Source organism: Melozone crissalis, unplaced genomic scaffold (genome assembly GCF_028551555.1).
Source record: "Melozone crissalis strain CALT ecotype California unplaced genomic scaffold, PUWL_Pcris_2 ptg000042l_1, whole genome shotgun sequence".
NCBI lineage: Eukaryota > Metazoa > Chordata > Aves > Passeriformes > Passerellidae > Melozone > Melozone crissalis.
The window spans coordinates 2,368,523-2,387,720 of NW_026535820.1; the positions used below are offsets into that span (position 1 = coordinate 2,368,523).

General features: G+C 38.9%; 1 protein-coding gene across 2 annotated transcripts in view; it reads left to right on the forward strand.

The window, feature by feature from the left end:
* STAU2 (staufen double-stranded RNA binding protein 2) overlaps positions 1-16,577 on the forward strand; it is a 170,598-nt gene extending 154,021 nt beyond the window's left edge. For both annotated transcript variants that reach the window (XM_054284713.1, XM_054284714.1), the window contains 2 exons: positions 14,501-14,589; positions 15,436-16,577. In XM_054284713.1, coding sequence (XP_054140688.1) covers positions 14,501-14,589; positions 15,436-15,529 — 183 coding nt within the window. In that variant the 3' untranslated portion in view covers positions 15,530-16,577. The remainder of the gene's footprint in view (positions 1-14,500; positions 14,590-15,435) is intronic.
* Positions 16,578-19,198: the final 2,621 nt, after the last annotated feature.

The window sequence follows — 19,198 nt, forward strand, 5'->3', positions numbered from 1 at the left end:
GATAACCAGAGCCTTCACATAACAAAACCTTAAAATACTCAGGATTGCACAGAGAAAGGATGAGAAAGAATATTATTGCATCCTACCTTTTAAAGAAGCCCCCAAAAGCAGAAGTACTGGATTGAAATTCCTACTTTTATCACTTCTGAATTTACTGCTAAAGTACCAATTAGATAAAGAACAGAAATTATCTAGGGAGCATGGGGTGATCCTCAGGACAGCTTAGTAACTGCTGTGATCAGCCTGTGGAGTCAGACTCCTCCCTTTCTTTGATCCATGTATGTTGACTTCTGTTTTTTTGCAGCAGCTGCATCTTCCCTATCACTGATCCTGGAGGTTAGATTGTCACCTAGGAGGAAGGATTTGGTTTGTTGACTAGGAGCTAAAGCTAGGAAATCTGAAATCTGTGTGTCATACTCTGCACAGCAGTGCTCACATCTGTGACACTGACAAAAGGACAGAAAGGAGAGGCTCACCTGCACCCACTTCTCTGCTGGTCACCTTCCCAATGGCAGCAGCAAGCTCAGCTCAGGTCTCCCAGAGAGCTGAAGGGCCAGCTGTCCTCAGGAGAGCACTGTACATCTGTAGCCACCAGCTGAGCAAGCTGCCAGGCCTGCCTGTGGGCCTGGCCTTGCAGAGGAACTACAGAGAGGACCAGGGGTTCACCCCTAGGCTTGGAGCCCCTCATTGCCTGCAGGTAGCCCCAGACTCACCATGTAGCTTTCTCAGCTCATTCTTCAGAGAAATGTCTCTGATCTTTATGCTGAGTGAAAAAACTGAGTACTTAACTTCAGACCTTTGGTTTTATTCCAGGGATGTGCTCTTTAAAACTTCACTCTTACAGCGCCTAATTTGTAAGCTCCTGAATTTTTTTATTGAATCTAATCCTGACAGGTTATTTTGTAACTAGCAAGATTTTGAGTTAGCTCTTTTTGACAGCTGTGGTTAATGAATTTTAATAATAGATGCTAGAATGAAATGATGAAATAGCCGTTAGCCGATCTTCCAGACTGAACCCCAGCTGTTTGGTAAAGTTTTTGGACATATATCTATATTTTTGACTGCAACTGTAAATGGAGTAAAAGCAGATCCATGGATGCAGAACTCAGTTAATCAGAGACAAGGAGTGTCTAACCTTCACTAGTGACCTACTAGTTGGAGAGTAGGTGAATTTAAGAAGTTTTTGAGGAAATCTGGTTCCTGCTGCCTCTTTTGAAGCACTTTTTGAAGTACACATTACCCAACATGTGCCATTCTTACCAGAAAAACACACAGGACAGCAATCATGGAGATGGCTGAAGGTGCTGCTTACTACTCTTTTTATCTTTCTACCTGTGAAGTGGCAGACTGAAGTAGGTCTTAATGACTAAAGCAAATCCAGGTGAACAAGGCCAGTTCCTACTTAAATCAACATACAAACAGCAACAGAAGCTGAATCTGAGGGTAGATTTGGCCTTTCCTTTAAAAAGGAGACCTGTAAGCAGTAGAAAAAAGAAAATAATCCAATAATAAAAAGTGCATCTACTATTTCAAAAGATGCACAGGAAGGTAGGTGCTAATGATTTTAAGTGAGGAAAAATCCTTCACCTCAAGACACATTTGCTAGGAAATGCCTGAAATTGTGCGTAAAAAAGCAGCACTGGACTAGGCAGGGGGAGAATATGTATTATGAGGCTTTTCTGCAATGGTGTCATTTAACTTGATCACCAGAGTGATGAGCCACTGAAGGCAGATTAGTTTATTTCACCTTGAGGAAATACCCAAATACTCTCACAGGATTTTGACTTAAAAGGAGAAGCAATGAAGTCACATTAGAGCTCCTGCATTGCAAAATGACAAGTCAAAATATTCTACTTAAAAAAAAAAAGAAAAATATAAGCTTGAAAAGGCACAGGAGGGACAGAAACAGTATAGGTTTGGTTTTTTATACTAGAAACCCAGGGTTTTTTCTTTCCTGCTTGTTGTATATTGAAGGCAAACTTTGAGGCACTTGAAAAGTATTCTACACATGAGATAGAGACCTGAGTCAGAGCATAAGGCTCTACTTCTCATTTTCTTTACTAAGGAGCTAGACAGTGTACAGCCTTCATTTATCCACCAGATTCAGCAGCATCTTCCCACTTTTCAGATACTGCCAGAATTCTCAGACCTAAATGGTAGGTTGGAATTTTTATACATGTAATCTAAATTTTAAGAATCTGTAGAAGACATCTTTTTAAAAATTAGCCTTTTCACTTGCCTCCTTCTGTCAGAATATTTGATGCTTTCCATACACTAACTCTCAAAAAAACCTGGATTTATTTTGCATTTCACCTCTAATTCCAAGCACTGAAAGCTGGGAATGCTGGACACTAAAGGCTAGTAAGGAATGTATAGGAGCTTAACAGCAGGAGCAACAGACCCAGGTTAAAAATTCAGTGACCAGGAACAAATGTGCCTTTTATTTCATCTCCCAGCTAAAATCCTAGATACAGTTTATTGGCTTTAAACTTTTCTCATTTAGTAGAATAATCTAAGCTTAGTGTTTCTTCTTAATCACATCCACTTAAAATGGGACATATATGGCTCTATAAATTAAGCTAGCACAGAAGTATTCTTTGTTTAAAAGACGTGGAAATTGCTTGACAGTTAACTGTTAAATGGTGTCTAAAATACCTGGAATTTTCTCTGAAGGAGGTTATGCCTCTACTGAAAATGACAAAATCAAGTTTAAACCACAAGTGATGGAAATGTACCGCTTGATTATCTCAAAGTCAGGAGCTAAGTGTATGTCTGAAAAATATTGAGCTAAAGTGTTTCTTCAAGGTGATACAGCAGCTTAATGGCAGGGTCACTTTCTTTTGAATAAACCAGATTTTTTTATCCCACAAAACTCATCAAGAGTACAAGTATTTCCGTTCACTTTTAAATAAACTAGAGACCTGTTGAACTTTTCTCATAGAGACAAATCAGCAAGGATATGAATGTGGCAACCAAACAGTCATTAGTGCAGTGGTTATATTTTGCATTTGTCTGTGATGTTTTGACTGAAGAGTCTATCTTGGATCTAAAAAACCTTTTCTCAGAAATCATACATTCCCATACAAAGTTTTTTCTTCGGTTAGTATTTTTCTGAGGAAGAATTTTGACCAACTCTCCTCTAGACTTCTAGTTGAATGTCAGATCCAGCTGCTTACCTGTACCCCTGAAAAAATATGTACAAGTCTCCTTTTTAAGGAGCAGCAAGTTCTGCAGCATCCTTGTAATACTGATGTACTTCTTCTCAAATTTGGGTTCCTGACATAAAAAAGGCTGGAATGAAGGATATGGTGTTGCACATACCCAAGTGAAGGCAGGGAGCCAACAAAATGCTGTTGTAATTACAAGTGAACATTCTTGTATCATAAAACTGTAAAGAAAAAGCTATAAATCAGAGCTGGCCTGGTGGTCCCTGGCAGCAAAGTGCAAAAGATTTGAGCTCATTCTCTGAGCTAGCCAAGAGTGGGATCCTCATGGCAGCAGCAGCTCATTCCAAGGGAAGGGCATTCCTCGTGACTCCTGGGTGATGGTCATGAAGCAGTGATTTTGGTGGGAGCCAGATCCAGCCTTCAGCCCTGAAGGAGTGATAGTCTGAAAAGTGCTGGCCATTGAGAAAAGTAAAGCAAGCTGTTAACCAGAGGAATTTTGTCTTCAAGAGTGTGTGTGTGTGTGTGTGTGTGTGTGTGTGTGTCTGTTTAGGAGCCTGCTGCTTTCACTGTTAGGTTTGCACTACTGTTCACATCCCAATATTGGATCACTTCTTGTATTTGAGGATGCAAGATTGTCCTTTAATTCAGGTAGTCAATTTCATATTTCTGTACACTCACTCGTGACAACAAATCATGCTAAAATCTTTGTATGGACATTAGAAAAATGCAAAGAAATTAAGTAATGCCATCCAAAATGTCATTACTGAAGTTCCCATCATTAATGAACATGGACCCAAATTTAAGCTTCAGTTAGAAATGGGATTTTCTTGTACCCTGGAACATTCTTCTCTTTTCAGATGTCTCACAAGGATGTAGATCTTTAAAAATCATTGATACATCTGGATAGTTTACTAATTTCAAAATTAGCTAAGTAGCAGAAAGGTAGGAAATTTTGAAAGCTGTTATTATTGGGCAGTTTTCTAGAGACATTCTTTAATACAAACTGTGTGTGTTAGTATTTCCTGTCCCTTTGAAAGATGTGGCTTGATCTGCGCCTACATTTACAGTTTATGTTTGGAAAATAAGATGATGTACTGTTGTTAAAATAAAATAAAATAAAAAAATCCTAAGGGTGTGCAAGTGATTACAGCAAAACAAACCCCAAATTGACAGCTGCACAAACAACACTTGCACAGCAGTGGTAGTCAGCTACTAAGAATGACCAGTTCCCCATCATACTGGTCAGAATTTATAATTAATATCACATTTGGGGAGTCTTCTGTAATAAAACCACAGTTTAATATGGTAACTTGATTATGGAAGAGATAAAGGAGAGTGGACCGAAATCCAGGATTGTTTTGCAGAGTAAGTTACCTCCCTGTTGATAGCAGTAAGAGAGCAAGACAGACAGTGTTTTCCATATCAGCCCCTCCAGTGGTTTAAGAGGTGCAATCCTGAGAGGTGAGGGGCGCTTTCCCGAGCAGATGTGACCCCCTGCAACTCTGATAAACTTCCCGAAAAGATGAGGGAAATTTGTAGAGCACAGGATGTGCTCAGCACATTGAGGGATTGAGTTAGTAATGTCCCTGATAATTGTGGATACCTCATTGTAGGAGTCAGTTTTTATTTAAATTTTTTTAATAGGAGTATACACATCTGTCTTTATACCCAGCAGCTTTTCTGGCCCACAAGAAGTCCTCTGTGAATTTCCCCAACTGAGCTCAGTGGGATCTCTGTCAGCTGCAAGATTTATGTCATCTTTTTCAGTCCTGAGAACTGTTCCTTAAGCTTTTCACATCTGGATTTAATTGGAAAGACATTAAAAGACATTAAGTGTGCTGGAAAAGCATATTTTAGAGAAGATCTTTATGGACACTTCCATTAAGGGAGCTGATGGTTGTAGGTTAAAATGGGATGAGGATGAGCCATCAACAGTTAGCAAAGACAAAATTATGTTACAAACTACTTCAGATGAGAAGTTTGTCCTGTTGATCTTGGGTCTGACTCTGCTCGCACTTAAATCAGCTTCAATTAGGAAAAAAAAATACCAGCTAATGCAGTGAAAGAGTACTCTAAGATCAGAATCAAAAACTTTTTCCTTTTGGAAACACTCAAATTTCTAATTACATGCCATATATGCTAAATATAATGCTTTTAGCTGTCAATCTAGATTTGGTACTTTGTTGGACATACATGCACACTTGTAAAATGAGACTTGGAGAATGAAGAGGGGGATTGGTCATTAGGGCTCTGAGGGTGGAAGTATCCTTCTCTGAATGCCAGTGTGCTGGCCACAGGAGTAGAGTTTCACAGAAGCAGAGATAGGATACAATTTAGTACGTGGGCTTCATTACAGATGTTGTAATGCAAGAATCTACAGCCCCAAACTCCCCCATTGTTCCAGCTACAATTTGCTCCTTGAAGAAACCAATGGCCAGTGCTTTGCATTAAGGGTAATCTATTGCTTTTGTCTTCAAACCGAAGTTTCTAGTCATGTTTAGACTGACAAGAGCTTAAAATTTAAGGTAATGGACTCAGTATGAGAGAACAAACATTCTTTCATTCTAAAATTGCTAAAGCCAAGGAATCTGATATTTAGGAAATTGCTCCCATGTCTAAAGCAAAGTGTATGGTCTTTAGACATAAAAATATGTCAAGTTTAAAGAAAAAAATAGGTAGTTTTGTTAAACATTGTAGGGAGAAATATACTCTTTAGAATGTTTCAGCAAAGAAAAATTTTTGAGAGGCTCTCACCAGTCACTTCTCCTAAAAGGGAGGCTATTCCTCCTCTATAGAAAATGTTTTGCATTGTTGGGAGGATGATAGCTTGATGAGTGATAGTGAAAGGAATGAGGCATTTGAATTAAATGGCTGCAGTGCAGACTTCAAAATTTTCTATCATTAAATACCTTCATTCAGAATCTCCCTCTTTCTATCTTGGCCTATGACAAAATCCATGTAAACTAGTAAAACTGATTCTTACTTTTATTGCCTGACCTTGAGCCAGCACTTTCTGTGCTCATGTTCTGTCGCTTTGATTTCCTTCTCTTTTAAAAGAGCATTAATTAAACTGCCTTTGTTCTTTAGTGACACTTTGTCTCATGAAGAAGAGGATATTGGCAAGGAGAACCAAAAAGTATCTAAACACTAGTGAGAGTGTTTTACAAGTTCAATTTACTAAGTGAAAGAGTAACCATGTGGATACAAGTATTGAGTAATATTTGATAGCTTGAATCTTGTATGCTGATTTTGGCGTGGATATTTTGGAATTCATAAAAATCTTCTAATATATTTTGGGTTTTTGACTGCTCTGTATAAGCAATTACCTAAGAAAACCATTTGAATAACAGTAAACGCTTATAGCTCATTAATTTTGTTAAAAGAGATTTAGCTATATCTCCATTACTGTGTGGGTCAGGGGGCATTCCCTCATGGGGAGTAACACTGTCGTTTATGTATTGACACCCAGGCAGTGAAGGCAGTGGCAGTGATGTCAAAACCAGGATGGAGCTTTGGAGGCCAGATGAAGGAAGAGGATTGTTTAACACAGCATATTTTAGAAGTCACTGTAACCTCTTGCACAATTAGGAATCTTAGTCAAATTATTTAAAATCAAGAGGTCAATATCTTCTGCAATGTATATAGGGTTAATGGCAGCAGACTTGCAACTCTGCTGCAGTGATGTGGAGAAATGCCTATAAATAAATAAAGAAACAAACCAGATCATTCTGGGAACACAGCTGACAAGGATATTGTCCAGCCATCAGTGATGAGAGAGTGATTCATGGCCTTTTTTCAATGCTGGTGCAAAATTTTGCCTGAGGATATGCATTCTGCTGTTTTCAGCTTTATGTTTGAAGCTGTCTTTCTTAAAATTTCCTATAATTTTTGTCTGCAGCTCCTCAATCATGCTTGAGCATTGTCTTCGTTGCATAATTTAAACCTCCACCTACCAATACAATAATTGGCCGTCTAAGTACTCTCATTTGGAAGTCTCTAATTACTGAAAGCCCCTACATTACTTAAATGTCTACCTCCTTCTGAAAGTTAGTGTTTAAGTAGCTTTTGTCTAAGGATATAAAATTAGAAGCAAGATTAATTTAGGATTAATTGCTGTCTAGTGAAATTCTGTTGTATATAAGTAGTGCAAACACTTGGAAATTTTATTTTAAAATATTTTCTTTCATGTTCTTAAGTAAGCTGTGATGATTCGTGATTCTTTCTGTATTTGTTCTTGGAATTGCAGCCACTGAAGGAAAAATTTGGAGTCTTGAATTTAGAAATAAATTTACTTTAAAACAACTTCCTGAATTCTAGACAAAATCTATAGCAGATACACTGAAAAGATAATGAAAATATCTGATAGAAGATTTATTTAACACTTAATTCTGTTTTAACTTTTTAAGATTTATTTTAAGTGCTGGTACTGGGGCCCAACTTTCACACCTCACTTCACCATGAGAGGATGTAGCACCTCAGTAGATGCTGGCACTGAACCTGAAAGCTCTCTTGAGATGTTCATGGACAAGCATCAACTTACTGGTTTCCTGCACAAATTGCCATGAAGGCAAATGTCTTGGTAGCACTTGAGCACATTGCCCCTTTCAAGTGGGAATATGTGTGTGGGAGGAGTCTGAGAAGATGCAGATTAAAGAACAATCCCGTACAGTCTGAGCCCCATTCAGATCCTTTAGCAACCCCTTCTCTTATTCCTACCTGCAAGTAAGAATACAACCTAAACTTGGCAACTAGACTAACCTCTCCATGCTGGATTAATCTCTTACATTCTGTTAACTTAGATTTGTTTGACTTTAAGTATCACTTATTAAATACTCTTCATACAAAAGCATACCTTGTTCTAATTTTTAAATAGGTGCTTTTCAGTTTTTCTCTCTTTGTGATTGGAAAGATTTCTGTCACCTTTAGAACAATAGAACTGTCTCACCCCAGATGATTATGCAGCTCTTTCTTGGCCTTTAAGAGAATGCTTCACCATTCCTTACTCCTGGAATTATTGCATGGTCGCAAGAATGGCAGTCAGATTTCGGGTGTGGGGGTTCACATGGAAAATAAGCTATGCCCAATTGACTCTCTTTACTGTTAAGCAGTCTCTTCAACTGATGAAGTAGATGAATTTATGTTGAAGATCAAAACCTATGGAAATGAAGTTCCATGTTGAATAGTGTCTTTCACTCCTGCACTTCTCAGCATATTGAGAGGCATGGAGGAATGAGTACACGTGTCCAATAAAACTAGGTGGGAGAAGGTGACATGCATGCTGTTGATAGAAGCTCTGTTTAATATGCTGGAAAAATTGTTCAAGAACAGTTAATCCTTACTTTAGGATTACCCCCAGAAAGCTGGCAAGGTCAGGCTGTACATGGATTGTGTGTCATTTAAATTCTGGCTGCATGATTTGCCTGGGGGCAGCATTAACTACAACGTGGGACTTGTTCTAAGCTACATCTGTGAATCATCATTCTTTGTTTGAAAATAGTGAACTCCTCCTATCCTCCAAGCTCCTTCTCTTGACAGGTGCAATCAGTAGCCTTAAGTGTAGTGCCTATCAGGTGACTGTGCCTTTGTGCAGAGATTAATCAGTTTTGGAAAATGCTATTTCCATGTAAACTACACGAGTTAATCAGATTATAACTCTGTGTTTTTCATGCATATCATAAACCATATGAGGAAAGAGCTTAAAGTCATTTAATTAAGGTTTACACTGTGTGCTGTGAAAAGCCTTTCTGAACTTAATATTCAAACAGATTTTAACATTGGTTCACATGAAATCTAATCAACTGGAGAGAACAGCACATTGAAAGGAAAGCAATGAAAACTCCTAGCAGGAGTTATTGCTTGCAATATAGTAAATTAATTTACAACAGAAGCTGTGGGAAAAAGGGATTTGTTTGCAATACTTGGGGTTTTTGTTTGCCTTGAATGTAGCCAACCTGACAAATTCAAGAGAATTAAATAGGTATGTTAAGGAGTCAAATTTTAGCTACTTTGTGTGCATATTTGTAAGTCTACACAAAGAAATATATCTTCTCTTTGTGCATTTCTCTATGCATGAAGTACTGAGTGTGGGCAAGTTAAAGACAGGTGGAAGCTTAGTAAAACATTTCTTCATCTAGAGAAATGAAAAGCAATCACCAAGAACAATAATTTGAATACATACACATTTAAATAGTTGCTCAGTTTTGGGGCACTGAACCTTCAAACTCACCTCTATAGCTGTAATATTGTTGGGGTTTTTTTCAATAGCCTTTAAATGTGAAATTAAACTCCATATATTAAAAATTCATGAAGTGCGCCACATTACTGTTGCAGACAGCTTTGCTGTGATGTTATTGCATAGCTGACATTGCCTTTTGAGGGCTCAGTAGTCAGGGAGAGATAAAGAAACTCACTGATTAGGGGGACACTTTTGATTTAGAGAATAAATAAACATTGATTTGTTTGTAAATACTACCAGTTTTGCTCATGCTCTACTGTTGTCTAGACTTTTGGCTAGAAACTTAAATCCAGGACTAGAGTTTGTGATGGTAACCTGGTATGCAAACATGTTCTCAAGCCTAAACTTGAGCAACAGAGACTTGCTGATGCATATGGCATGTGACTACAAGAAACATGACCACAATGAATCATTTGACTCAGCAAACTCAGTCCTTAACTAAGACCCAGCTACTAAATGCAATAAAATCTTGTCCTTCATGAACTTCTCTAGACCCTGACAAGTCAGTCTTGCAGTTTCTGCCTGTAATTTTATGTCTTCAGAAAACACTGATTAAAGCCAAGCTGAATATGTGTTTTCATGTGCTTAGAAAATTGATGTTAGGAGGCATATTGCCAGCAAAGTAACAGTATGAAGCAGTGTGTTTATTAGGATTGTCTCAGACCTCCTTGGTAAAGTCAACTGGAAGAGCCACAGAGGAGAGCAACAAACTTTTACAATTTTCAGTTTCACGAATAAGCTGAAATGTAATATAGATTTAAGAGGAAAAACACAAACCACATACTGTGTTTAAACAAACGTGGAAATTTTATCGTGAGGATGTGATCTTAAATGCACATGGGCCAGTGGAGTGCCTGTCTGCTGCTCTTGCTAGAGAATGATCTAATGTTACTAGATTGTCATTATAAGACACTTAATCCCCAGAGTAAGAAACAGGAAGAATATTTACAAGTTTCAGTGCTATTTACTAATTGCCAATTGACTTGAGGAAAGCTAAAAAATGACTGGAAACATCCATCCCCATCCTGATACACACACATACTAATAATGGAAATGGCAGCCAAGACAAACAGCTAGCAGCGCGGTGCATCCTGTTGGCATCAGATTTTGGCACTGTTGTAGCTACACAGAAAACAAGTGATACAAGAAATGTGTAAAGACATCTGTTCTGTAACCTATGGGGCTTCGCTCACAAAACAGTTGTAAAATCTTCTGGGGGAGAGAAAAATTTCTCTGTATCTGTGCAGATGCTCTATTGTAAGAAAAATATCAATGGAAGGAAGTGTTGAGCCTTTGAAAGAGGAAATTGTTCACCAGATTCGCTGTCAAATGTTCCATTCTTTTCTTTCCTTTTCATTTAACCTAAGTTATCTGCCATTCATAAGTTATATTTAAGCCAAGTGGTGTAAATCTATTGGGACTAATAGAATTGAATCATGGATTAAATTACCCTGGTGTCTGCTTGTAACTCTTCTTCACTGCAGATTACTCGAGCTCTGTGTCGCTCTGCTGACTATTCAGGTCAGAGCCTCTAAGCTACCAGCTTCCTTCCTGAATCCAGCATCTTCATGTCTGTCTAGGGGCATGATGGGGAGAGAAGAAGCATTAAAGACATCAATTAAGATCCAAAGTATTGTTTACTCACCTGCTTCTCTTAGCTTGCTGATCCTTCCAAATACAAGCAAGCTATGGGAGAAAGAAAGGGGGGGGGGGTTAGTACACTGCTAGGCTCTCTCTTACCATTCCTCTACTCCCCTTTCAGCCACATCCCATGAATGAGCCTTTTAAAAAGCAAATAAACTTTTCCAAAACTCAAATCTGTTGCAAATGTTGGGATATAAGTAATTAGGCTTCCCCCACAGGTAACTTATGGAGAATAAGACATGGCTCCATGAAAAAGAAATCAGACCTCATAAATTAGGAAACTGGAAGTTAAAGAGGGACTGTGAGGTGTGGGAGATTGGGAGAACCTGGGGAAGAAAAGCATAGCCCTGGGAGCTGCTGGAGTCCTGGGTGGGAGTGCATTTAGGAGCTGGAAAAATGCAGACTTCAACAGTGCTTACAAAAACACCTTGATACCTGTAGCTGGCAGATCAAGGGTACAGGCACAGGACTGCTTCCCTGCTGATTGCTCTCTCTGATATTTGGTTTCATAAATGCAATAGGTCTGAGATTTTATCTTTTATGTCATATTTCAGTTTGGGAAAGGAATGGCTTGAACAAGGGTGAGATGGCGAAATGAGACTGCACCATGTTACAGGCATTAAGATTTGGAAATTGTGTTGGTATTAAACATGCTTATCATTGAACACCTTGAGTCATATTATCATTTTATGTATTTTCTCTAATTGTTCTGCATTTACTTTATTGACAGCCATATGTTCCCATTGACACCCAATGATCCATGCTTACAAGCAAAGTGTTCATTATTTTGTATAGTAGTACTTCCCTTGCTATTAGAAGAGGAGAGGGGCTCTCTCGATCTGATTCTATTAAGCTAGTGGCTAATATTCATCTAGAAGGTTTCAAATCAGGTTTTCCTGGAAAACAACCCTGAAAGCTGCTCTGTAATTCTGTAATTTATGTGGGATGCCTTGCAAGTAGCCAGTTATGTGAGTAAAACAGTAGTAAGCAACAGAGCTACTCACCAAATCTAGAATTTGTATGTTTGTGTTGGTCTAATTAATCTCTTGATGATTTGGGGATTTCATTTTCCCCTAATTGAGACCAGACTGTTCTGCAGATCATATGATCAATCTGTGATTTAATCTTGAATGAAACTTTACTTGGCTCTACTTACAAACTACGATCAGGGCATTTTCATCCATGTCATTGTACAAACAAATAACCTGAACACAAAGTTCTTCCACAAGAAGTTTACAATTCACACATCAGACCAGGAAGCTAAGAGTGGGTATGAAAAAGTAAACAAGGTGGGTTGAGAAACATGTGAGGTAGCAGTTTAAATGTGTGGGAGGAGCTGATGCCTCAGCTTCCTTCCCTCCTTGCAGTGCTACCTGGCAATGGGCTTTGGTTTACCATACGTAAGAAGGAAGGAGATTCTGATAGTTTTGCTAATGTGCATCAGGAAAAAATGGATGTGAGAAGACAGGAGATTCTTGGGTGCTGGTCTCTACACATTGGACTCCTTATCATAGTTGCTAACCCATGACCAACTAAAGTACAAGGATACACAGGAGCCCAAATCACTCCCCTTCCTCACATGATGAGTCGTGCTTGCATTGTGATGAAAAGGACCTCAGGGAGAGGAGGAGAAGAGAGAAATTGGGATGAAGAAATAAGTTGGGTTACTGGAACAGAAAAGTTTCAAGGACAGTAGTTGAAAATCCTCCTTGCCACTGGAGGAATTATTTGTGATGAGCAGTGATTTGCTGTGCAGTCAAGATCAAGGATGGAAAGATAGATGGTGGTTAGGTCTTATGGGAGTAGAGAATACACATGTGAAACTTGTGAAGGGACACTGTGAGGTGCTAGAGAAAGAATTTTTGTGAAGAATGGAAATATATCAAAACATCAAGAAAACCAGAAGAAATGAGGAAAGAGAAAATTCTCTCTGGGGAACTCAGTGAGTGACAAAAGTGAAAGATCCAGTAGTGGGATCTCATACAGGGGTCTCACAATACATGGTAAAGGTGGAGTGGATTATAGGTAACAGTGATAATCTGAGGGGTTTACCAAGACACTTTATAAAATGTTCAGCCTTTTTTTTTTTTTTTTTTGGTCAGGGAGCAAACCATAACATTTCACAGACTACAAAGATTCTACTTTCATGCGTGATGGGTGGGAGTGCCTTGTACAGCCTTCTGAGGCTTTAGCAGCTAGTCATTACTATAGACAAATATGGGACACATGGTCTTTTAATTTGGGGCAGCCTGGCAATTTTTGTGCTGTTATTCATCTCACCAAAATACACATTGTCTAATAATATTTAAGTTGTATAAACATACCTTTCAAGCGAAGGAGTTGTTGAGAGAATCCAGGCAAAGAATTAGTACAAAGGCAAATCTAATACTTCATTACAATGGCAGCTCCTGTTCCAGGCAGGGTCCCTGCTTTCTGAGGGAAAGGAAGATAGAGCCACAGATGCTTTCTATCCCAACAAATAAGAAGACAGCAGCAATTGCTGCTTCACTGTGAACAGCAGTTTAGGGCCTCCAGTCAGTTCCACTGCTTGAGGTGTTAGCTTAGGGCACAATGTGGAAAGTCACCTTTTCTTTCCCCTGTGATTAGTTCTGAATGCATCTCAGGAGGAAGTGATTAAAAAGCAAAATCCATTTTGCGGTTCTGCTTTATATTTCACCTTCTCAGTAGAAGTGACCTCAGCTGTTTTATTGTGCTGGCTCTATCTTCAAAGTCGGCCATGTGATGTCAGAGAGTTTCATAATCAACCTTTTCTGAATCAATTACAAAAAAGGATTTTTTTTTTACCAAAGCAGAGAGAGGGAAGAGAAGAAGAGAGGACTCATAGCAGATGAGGCAGAAGTTGGTCAATGAAGAACGCAATGGAAAATGTTACACAGAAACTGACTGTTCTTCTGTTCCTGATTCTCCCTAATCACGCCATATAGGCTCCCCCTGATTAGCACATTTCACTCACTGTGTGTAAAACCTCAGGCTGTAACATTGTTCCAGATCTGACTTTGGAGAGCTGGTAGTGTCCTGCTGACCCTCTTCCCTCTTCTCACACCTTCTCCAACCATTTGCAACTCAATAGTTTGTTCATAAGATCTCTGGAAATTGTGGGCTCTGGGAAAGCATGTGGGGAAGCTGGAGAGACTTTACAGCCAAAAAGCCAAGAATCCTAAAAGTCTATCCTATTCTTTCTATAAGTGATGAAGCTTGCATTGGCACAAATGGGAGTCACTGATAACCCCAGGAAGGAGATCTCCTCAATCCATGCACAAGCACAGCTCTTTATCATGGAGCTGTTGTGCACCCACTCTCTTAGCCCTGTAGGCTGGATGGCTTCAATATACAGGAAATTATGGATTCTAGAGAATCAAAACACACACCTTCCTTCATTTGGTGCTAATATAATTGTGCCACTGGGTTTTTTGACAACTCATTTTTTCTTTAGGCAGCGTTAAGTGCCTTGAAACAGTTTTCAGAGCAAGGACTGGATCCAGTGGAAGGAGCTATGAAAGTTGAGAACGGTTCACATGAAAAGTAAGTACCATTTAAATCCTCTGCATTTTAATGCCTGTGTGGCATGGTAGATAAGAAATGTTAATTAGGAGCTTAGTTGCCCTTTTAAACCTATGCAAAACTATTTCCTCTGGAATTTACATACAGTTTGTGACAATCTCAGAGGATAAACATGATTTCAGGTTTAGTGTAACTGATAATGTTTACTAATTAGCTATGAGATAGTCAGTCCTGTGGAAATGCTAAAGAAAAGGATTTTCTTTTCATTGTATGGGTTCTGTGTAAGTAGCATAACAGGATTTTTGTCAAATGTGTTGTAGCACATGATATTGCCTGTAAATAAGCATAGCTATCTGCCAATAAGTCATTATGACTGCAAGCTGAATTTTACCTCAGAGAATTTAAAAGTTGAAATTTCTTTCAGGTCTTAAAAAACTCTGATATGGAATTTAGCTTTAAGCAGTAGACAATAGAACAGGGTTTCACACTGGATTTTCAATTATTTAAGAAAGTGGGATTGTCCATCCAGTAAAGATTTTTTTTTTCAGCTACTTGTCAGTTTATGTAAGAAAGTAGTCTTGTGTTACTAAATAAATTAGGAAGTAATAGAGTAAAAGAAGTAAGACTAAAAGTGGCATTTGGAATTTCCAGTAGATATACTGGGGCTATTTATAAACTAATTTAATCAGAAACATTTTTCCATATGATCTCATCAGCATAGTATTTGAACATAAATATTGTTGTTTCACTTTAAAATGTTACCTTCCACAGTGACCTTTGAATCTCATGTGCCATCTGGTAATAAACATGTCTTAAAGATGTGCAACCCTGGACCTTACCACTCTTGTTAATGTATTAATCTTTCAGACAAGTCAAGCATCTGGGAGAGAAAGCAGACAATAAACAGACTAACTCAGGCACCATTGCTCAGGACTGCAAGGATTCAAAGGCTGTCGTCTAGGAGCTTCCCAGCACCCACGGCTGCCACTGCATCCTTATAAACCTGTCAACACGCAATAGGGTGTATGTGTACAAGGAAATGAATGACTAATACCATTATTTGAGTCTTATGTGAAGACAACACTATTCTAACACAAGAGATAGTATACATGGTACTGTTTATTCAACTGTGGAAAAAAATAAAATTGAACATTTCCCTTAGAACTCAAGATCAGAGCATAACTCAATTGCCCAGAGGCAGAAGAAGTCTGATCGTGTTACTGGAGGTTAAAATAACAATGAATTAACAAAAAGTGTTAGGGGAAAAAAAAAGGGAAACTTTGCAATTGATTAAAATTTATTAATATTGAGGACAACAAGTCAGCATTGGTTCAGTTATACAATTTTTTGTAGTGTAGTTTTAAGTTCAGCTTACTGTTTTTTAAATAATGCTTGAATATTTTAAAATTAACCAATGACAGTGCTGTGAGAATTGTAGTTGTTGTCTTCATATATAGTCATACAGCTTATCTTTTTATGCAGACATTATGCATTCTTCATTCTATATGAATATGTATGACTTTAAGATGCACTACTCAGAGTTGTATGCAAACAGAAGTTTAAATCTTGACAAGTATTTGCTTAACATGAACAGATGTTAGTTATGATCATTTTCGATATACTCCAGGAAAAAAGCAAATATGGTATTTGATTTTCCTTGCCATAATCAATTAAAGAGGCGTCTTGCCTCCAAGCAACATTTTCCCCTTCGATTCTGCTCTCTGTTGTGTGAAGCACATCTACACCCCATTCTGTGTGTTGTACCAACCCACCGTTTGCATCAACTGAGTGTTTTTAATCTCTGCATTCGGACCAAGAGCAAAAGGGAGGACTGCAGCGTTATCAAGCTAAGGGTGGAAACTGTTGATGTGAAGATCATTCTTTTGTGAAAGGAGTGGCAGCAGAGATAAGACCTGTGGCTGCTCTGTACCAGCATATTTCTTTTAAGTGTGTGGCCAAATGCAGTAAAACCACATCAGTTCATGTGTACAATGACAGTGTCTTCTCTTTCTTTATCACTCACAGTTAGACAACTAAGAGAAAAAAAAAGGAAAAGAAAACAATCAAAAACTAATGACTGGCTACCACACTAGAGCCAGGTTTCAACCAAGCTGTCCCCATGCTACCACTTTCTACAAACGTACTGTGTTAGACCAGACATGCTGGTATTTAGGTCATTTATCTATCCAAAATACAGATTATTTCATTTCATGCAACAGATAAAGCTTAACTGCATAACAGCCATGACAACATTGCACAAGATTGTAGAAGCACCAAAACCAGAGATCACAACTCAGTGACTCATGCAGAAAAGCAGGGGAACAGCAATGTGAGGAAATGGTGCAGTGGCATTGATTCACCTCTGGGATGGGCTTTTAGGGGAACACGCATCTTGCTCTGCCAGAACCAGTGCTTGGAGGCCTTTTTTTCTACTTCATGTTTCTCATGGGTATGATTCACTCTCAAGCCTGGCAGATAAGGAGTCTTTGTTCTAAAAGTTTGAAGTTTTCTAGGGTCTGACTCCATAAAAGAGTCAGGAACAAGCTGAGCCTTTCAGTTCCCACAGATTTCCAGGGGCGTTTGGCACCTGGCAGACTCGAGTTATTCAGGCAGCTGCACACAAAAATAATTAGCTCTTACACACCACCTTTCTCAGGGATATGTTACCTGCCTAATTGGCAGCTAGAGCAGAAATTCTGCTCCTTCAGCTCATCAGACAGCTCAGAGAGCTCAGAAACAGCCTCAGTCTGTGCTTTAGCTGTACCTGCCAGTGTGCAGGATACAAATGGCATTACTGTCCCCTCTCAGGGAGAACAAGAACAAAAGCAAGAGTCAAACCCATGCCTCTGTTCTAAGGGCGAGATGCTGTGCTTACTGGGGAGAATGTAACAAGGAGACTGGCAGTATGGCCTCCCTGGCATCAACAGAACCTCTGTGGTGTGTTCCCTGTCTCAGTAAATTTTAGATTAATTGCTTTGTTGAAGGTGGGCTCTGCATTGAGCACCAGGCTTACTCCAGTGCATGTGGAGCACAGCAAAGTGATGCTCACTTCACTCTCAATGATTAAATTGCAACCAAATGTGTGCAACCAGCTGCCTAGGCCCAAGAGAGCTCATTGAGCCTCTTCAAATCAAGGCAACAGTAGAGAAAGAGTGTCTCTGTGAAACTCTTATTTCACATTCTCTTGCTTGTAAGAACTATGCTTGATTCTGATTCTGACATAAGGCAAGGAACTGAGTTGGGGGGCTCACTCCTTTTTCTCAAAACTGTAGAGACATGGAGCAGACTGGGGGAGGAGGGTCATATAGTAGCAGAAGTTCTAACTCTTTTCCAAAAGCAGGGCTGACTAATGATTGTTGTAATCACAAGTTAGAAAGTCTGCAGCCTTATGTCAAGTGCACACAGATGTCTGTTTCAAAGCACCTTCCAAACCACAGGTTAAAAGCGTCATCACAGAGGCCCCAATGAAGCCAGACAGTGCTTTTTCTGGAATAATCTGAAGAAAGAGGTCCTGCTCCCTACAGGTACCAACAGCATCACAAAGACCTCTGTAGGGAGCTCATCAAGATACTGCACCTGAGCACCACAGTGTCATTTTGGTGTCATTAAGGCATTCCAAGGTTCCTGTGTCAGTAAAGAGATTTCAGTCTGTTCCACGTGCAGCATTTATTTTCTCAAAGAATATCCTGCAGTATTCACACACATATACAGAAATGCACTTTAGTTTGGCATTATCACTAGAAACCTCCCAAGAGCTTGAGCAAAATTCTTGCATCAGTGATATTGCAGCAGCCACTGGACCTGTCTCCAGTCTTTAGTCTGGTTGGTTCACAGCTGTTCCTCTTAGTTCCTGAGCTGTCAGTATCTGAAAGCTGCTGGGAATTAAGTCTGATAATCTAAAAACTAATCTATTTTTCTAGACTAACCTCATATTTTTTTTTCTTGTTTTCTAAAATAATTAGAAGTGGAACTGAACAGATTTTATATTTAGTATTGTGTAAAAAGTAAATAATGATGGGCCACTGAAAGAGTATCAATATGTTTGAATGTTACTATTAGTTCTAAAATGGTTGTTTGTTTCTCTGACAGTGGTTGATGTTTTTTATTTTATTTTCATTTCTAGATTATATGTTGTTTAAGGTATAGATTTTGTCCAACTTCTGTTTGCAAAGCAGCAAGTACAGTTTAGTTCCCCATTGCACACACATACCACACATCTCATCCTGTGTCTCAGAGCACTTTAAAGATGAGCAAATGCCATGTTTTACAGAAGTGGATCTAAGGTGCAAACTGGTCTTTAGGAACTAGGTAGGAATTAGGAATAAAGCCTAGGATAGCCAATTTGCCTATCTAGCACACTACAATGTTCTCAACACTTATTTTAAGGACTCAGAACACAAATTGTCATCAGTTTTGAACCTATAGAACTCATTAATCAGCAGGAATTATGCTAAAAAGAAAACAGGTCACTTAGGTATCCTCTCAAAAATCTTTCAACACCTTCTGGGGGTCAGCAAATGAAGAACCTGCACAGGAAAAGGCTCATGGCTGACAGAAGGGGGTATCTGATATGGCGCAAAGGATGGGAATACACATGGATAATCTTGTATCTGAGTTATCATCTTCAGTG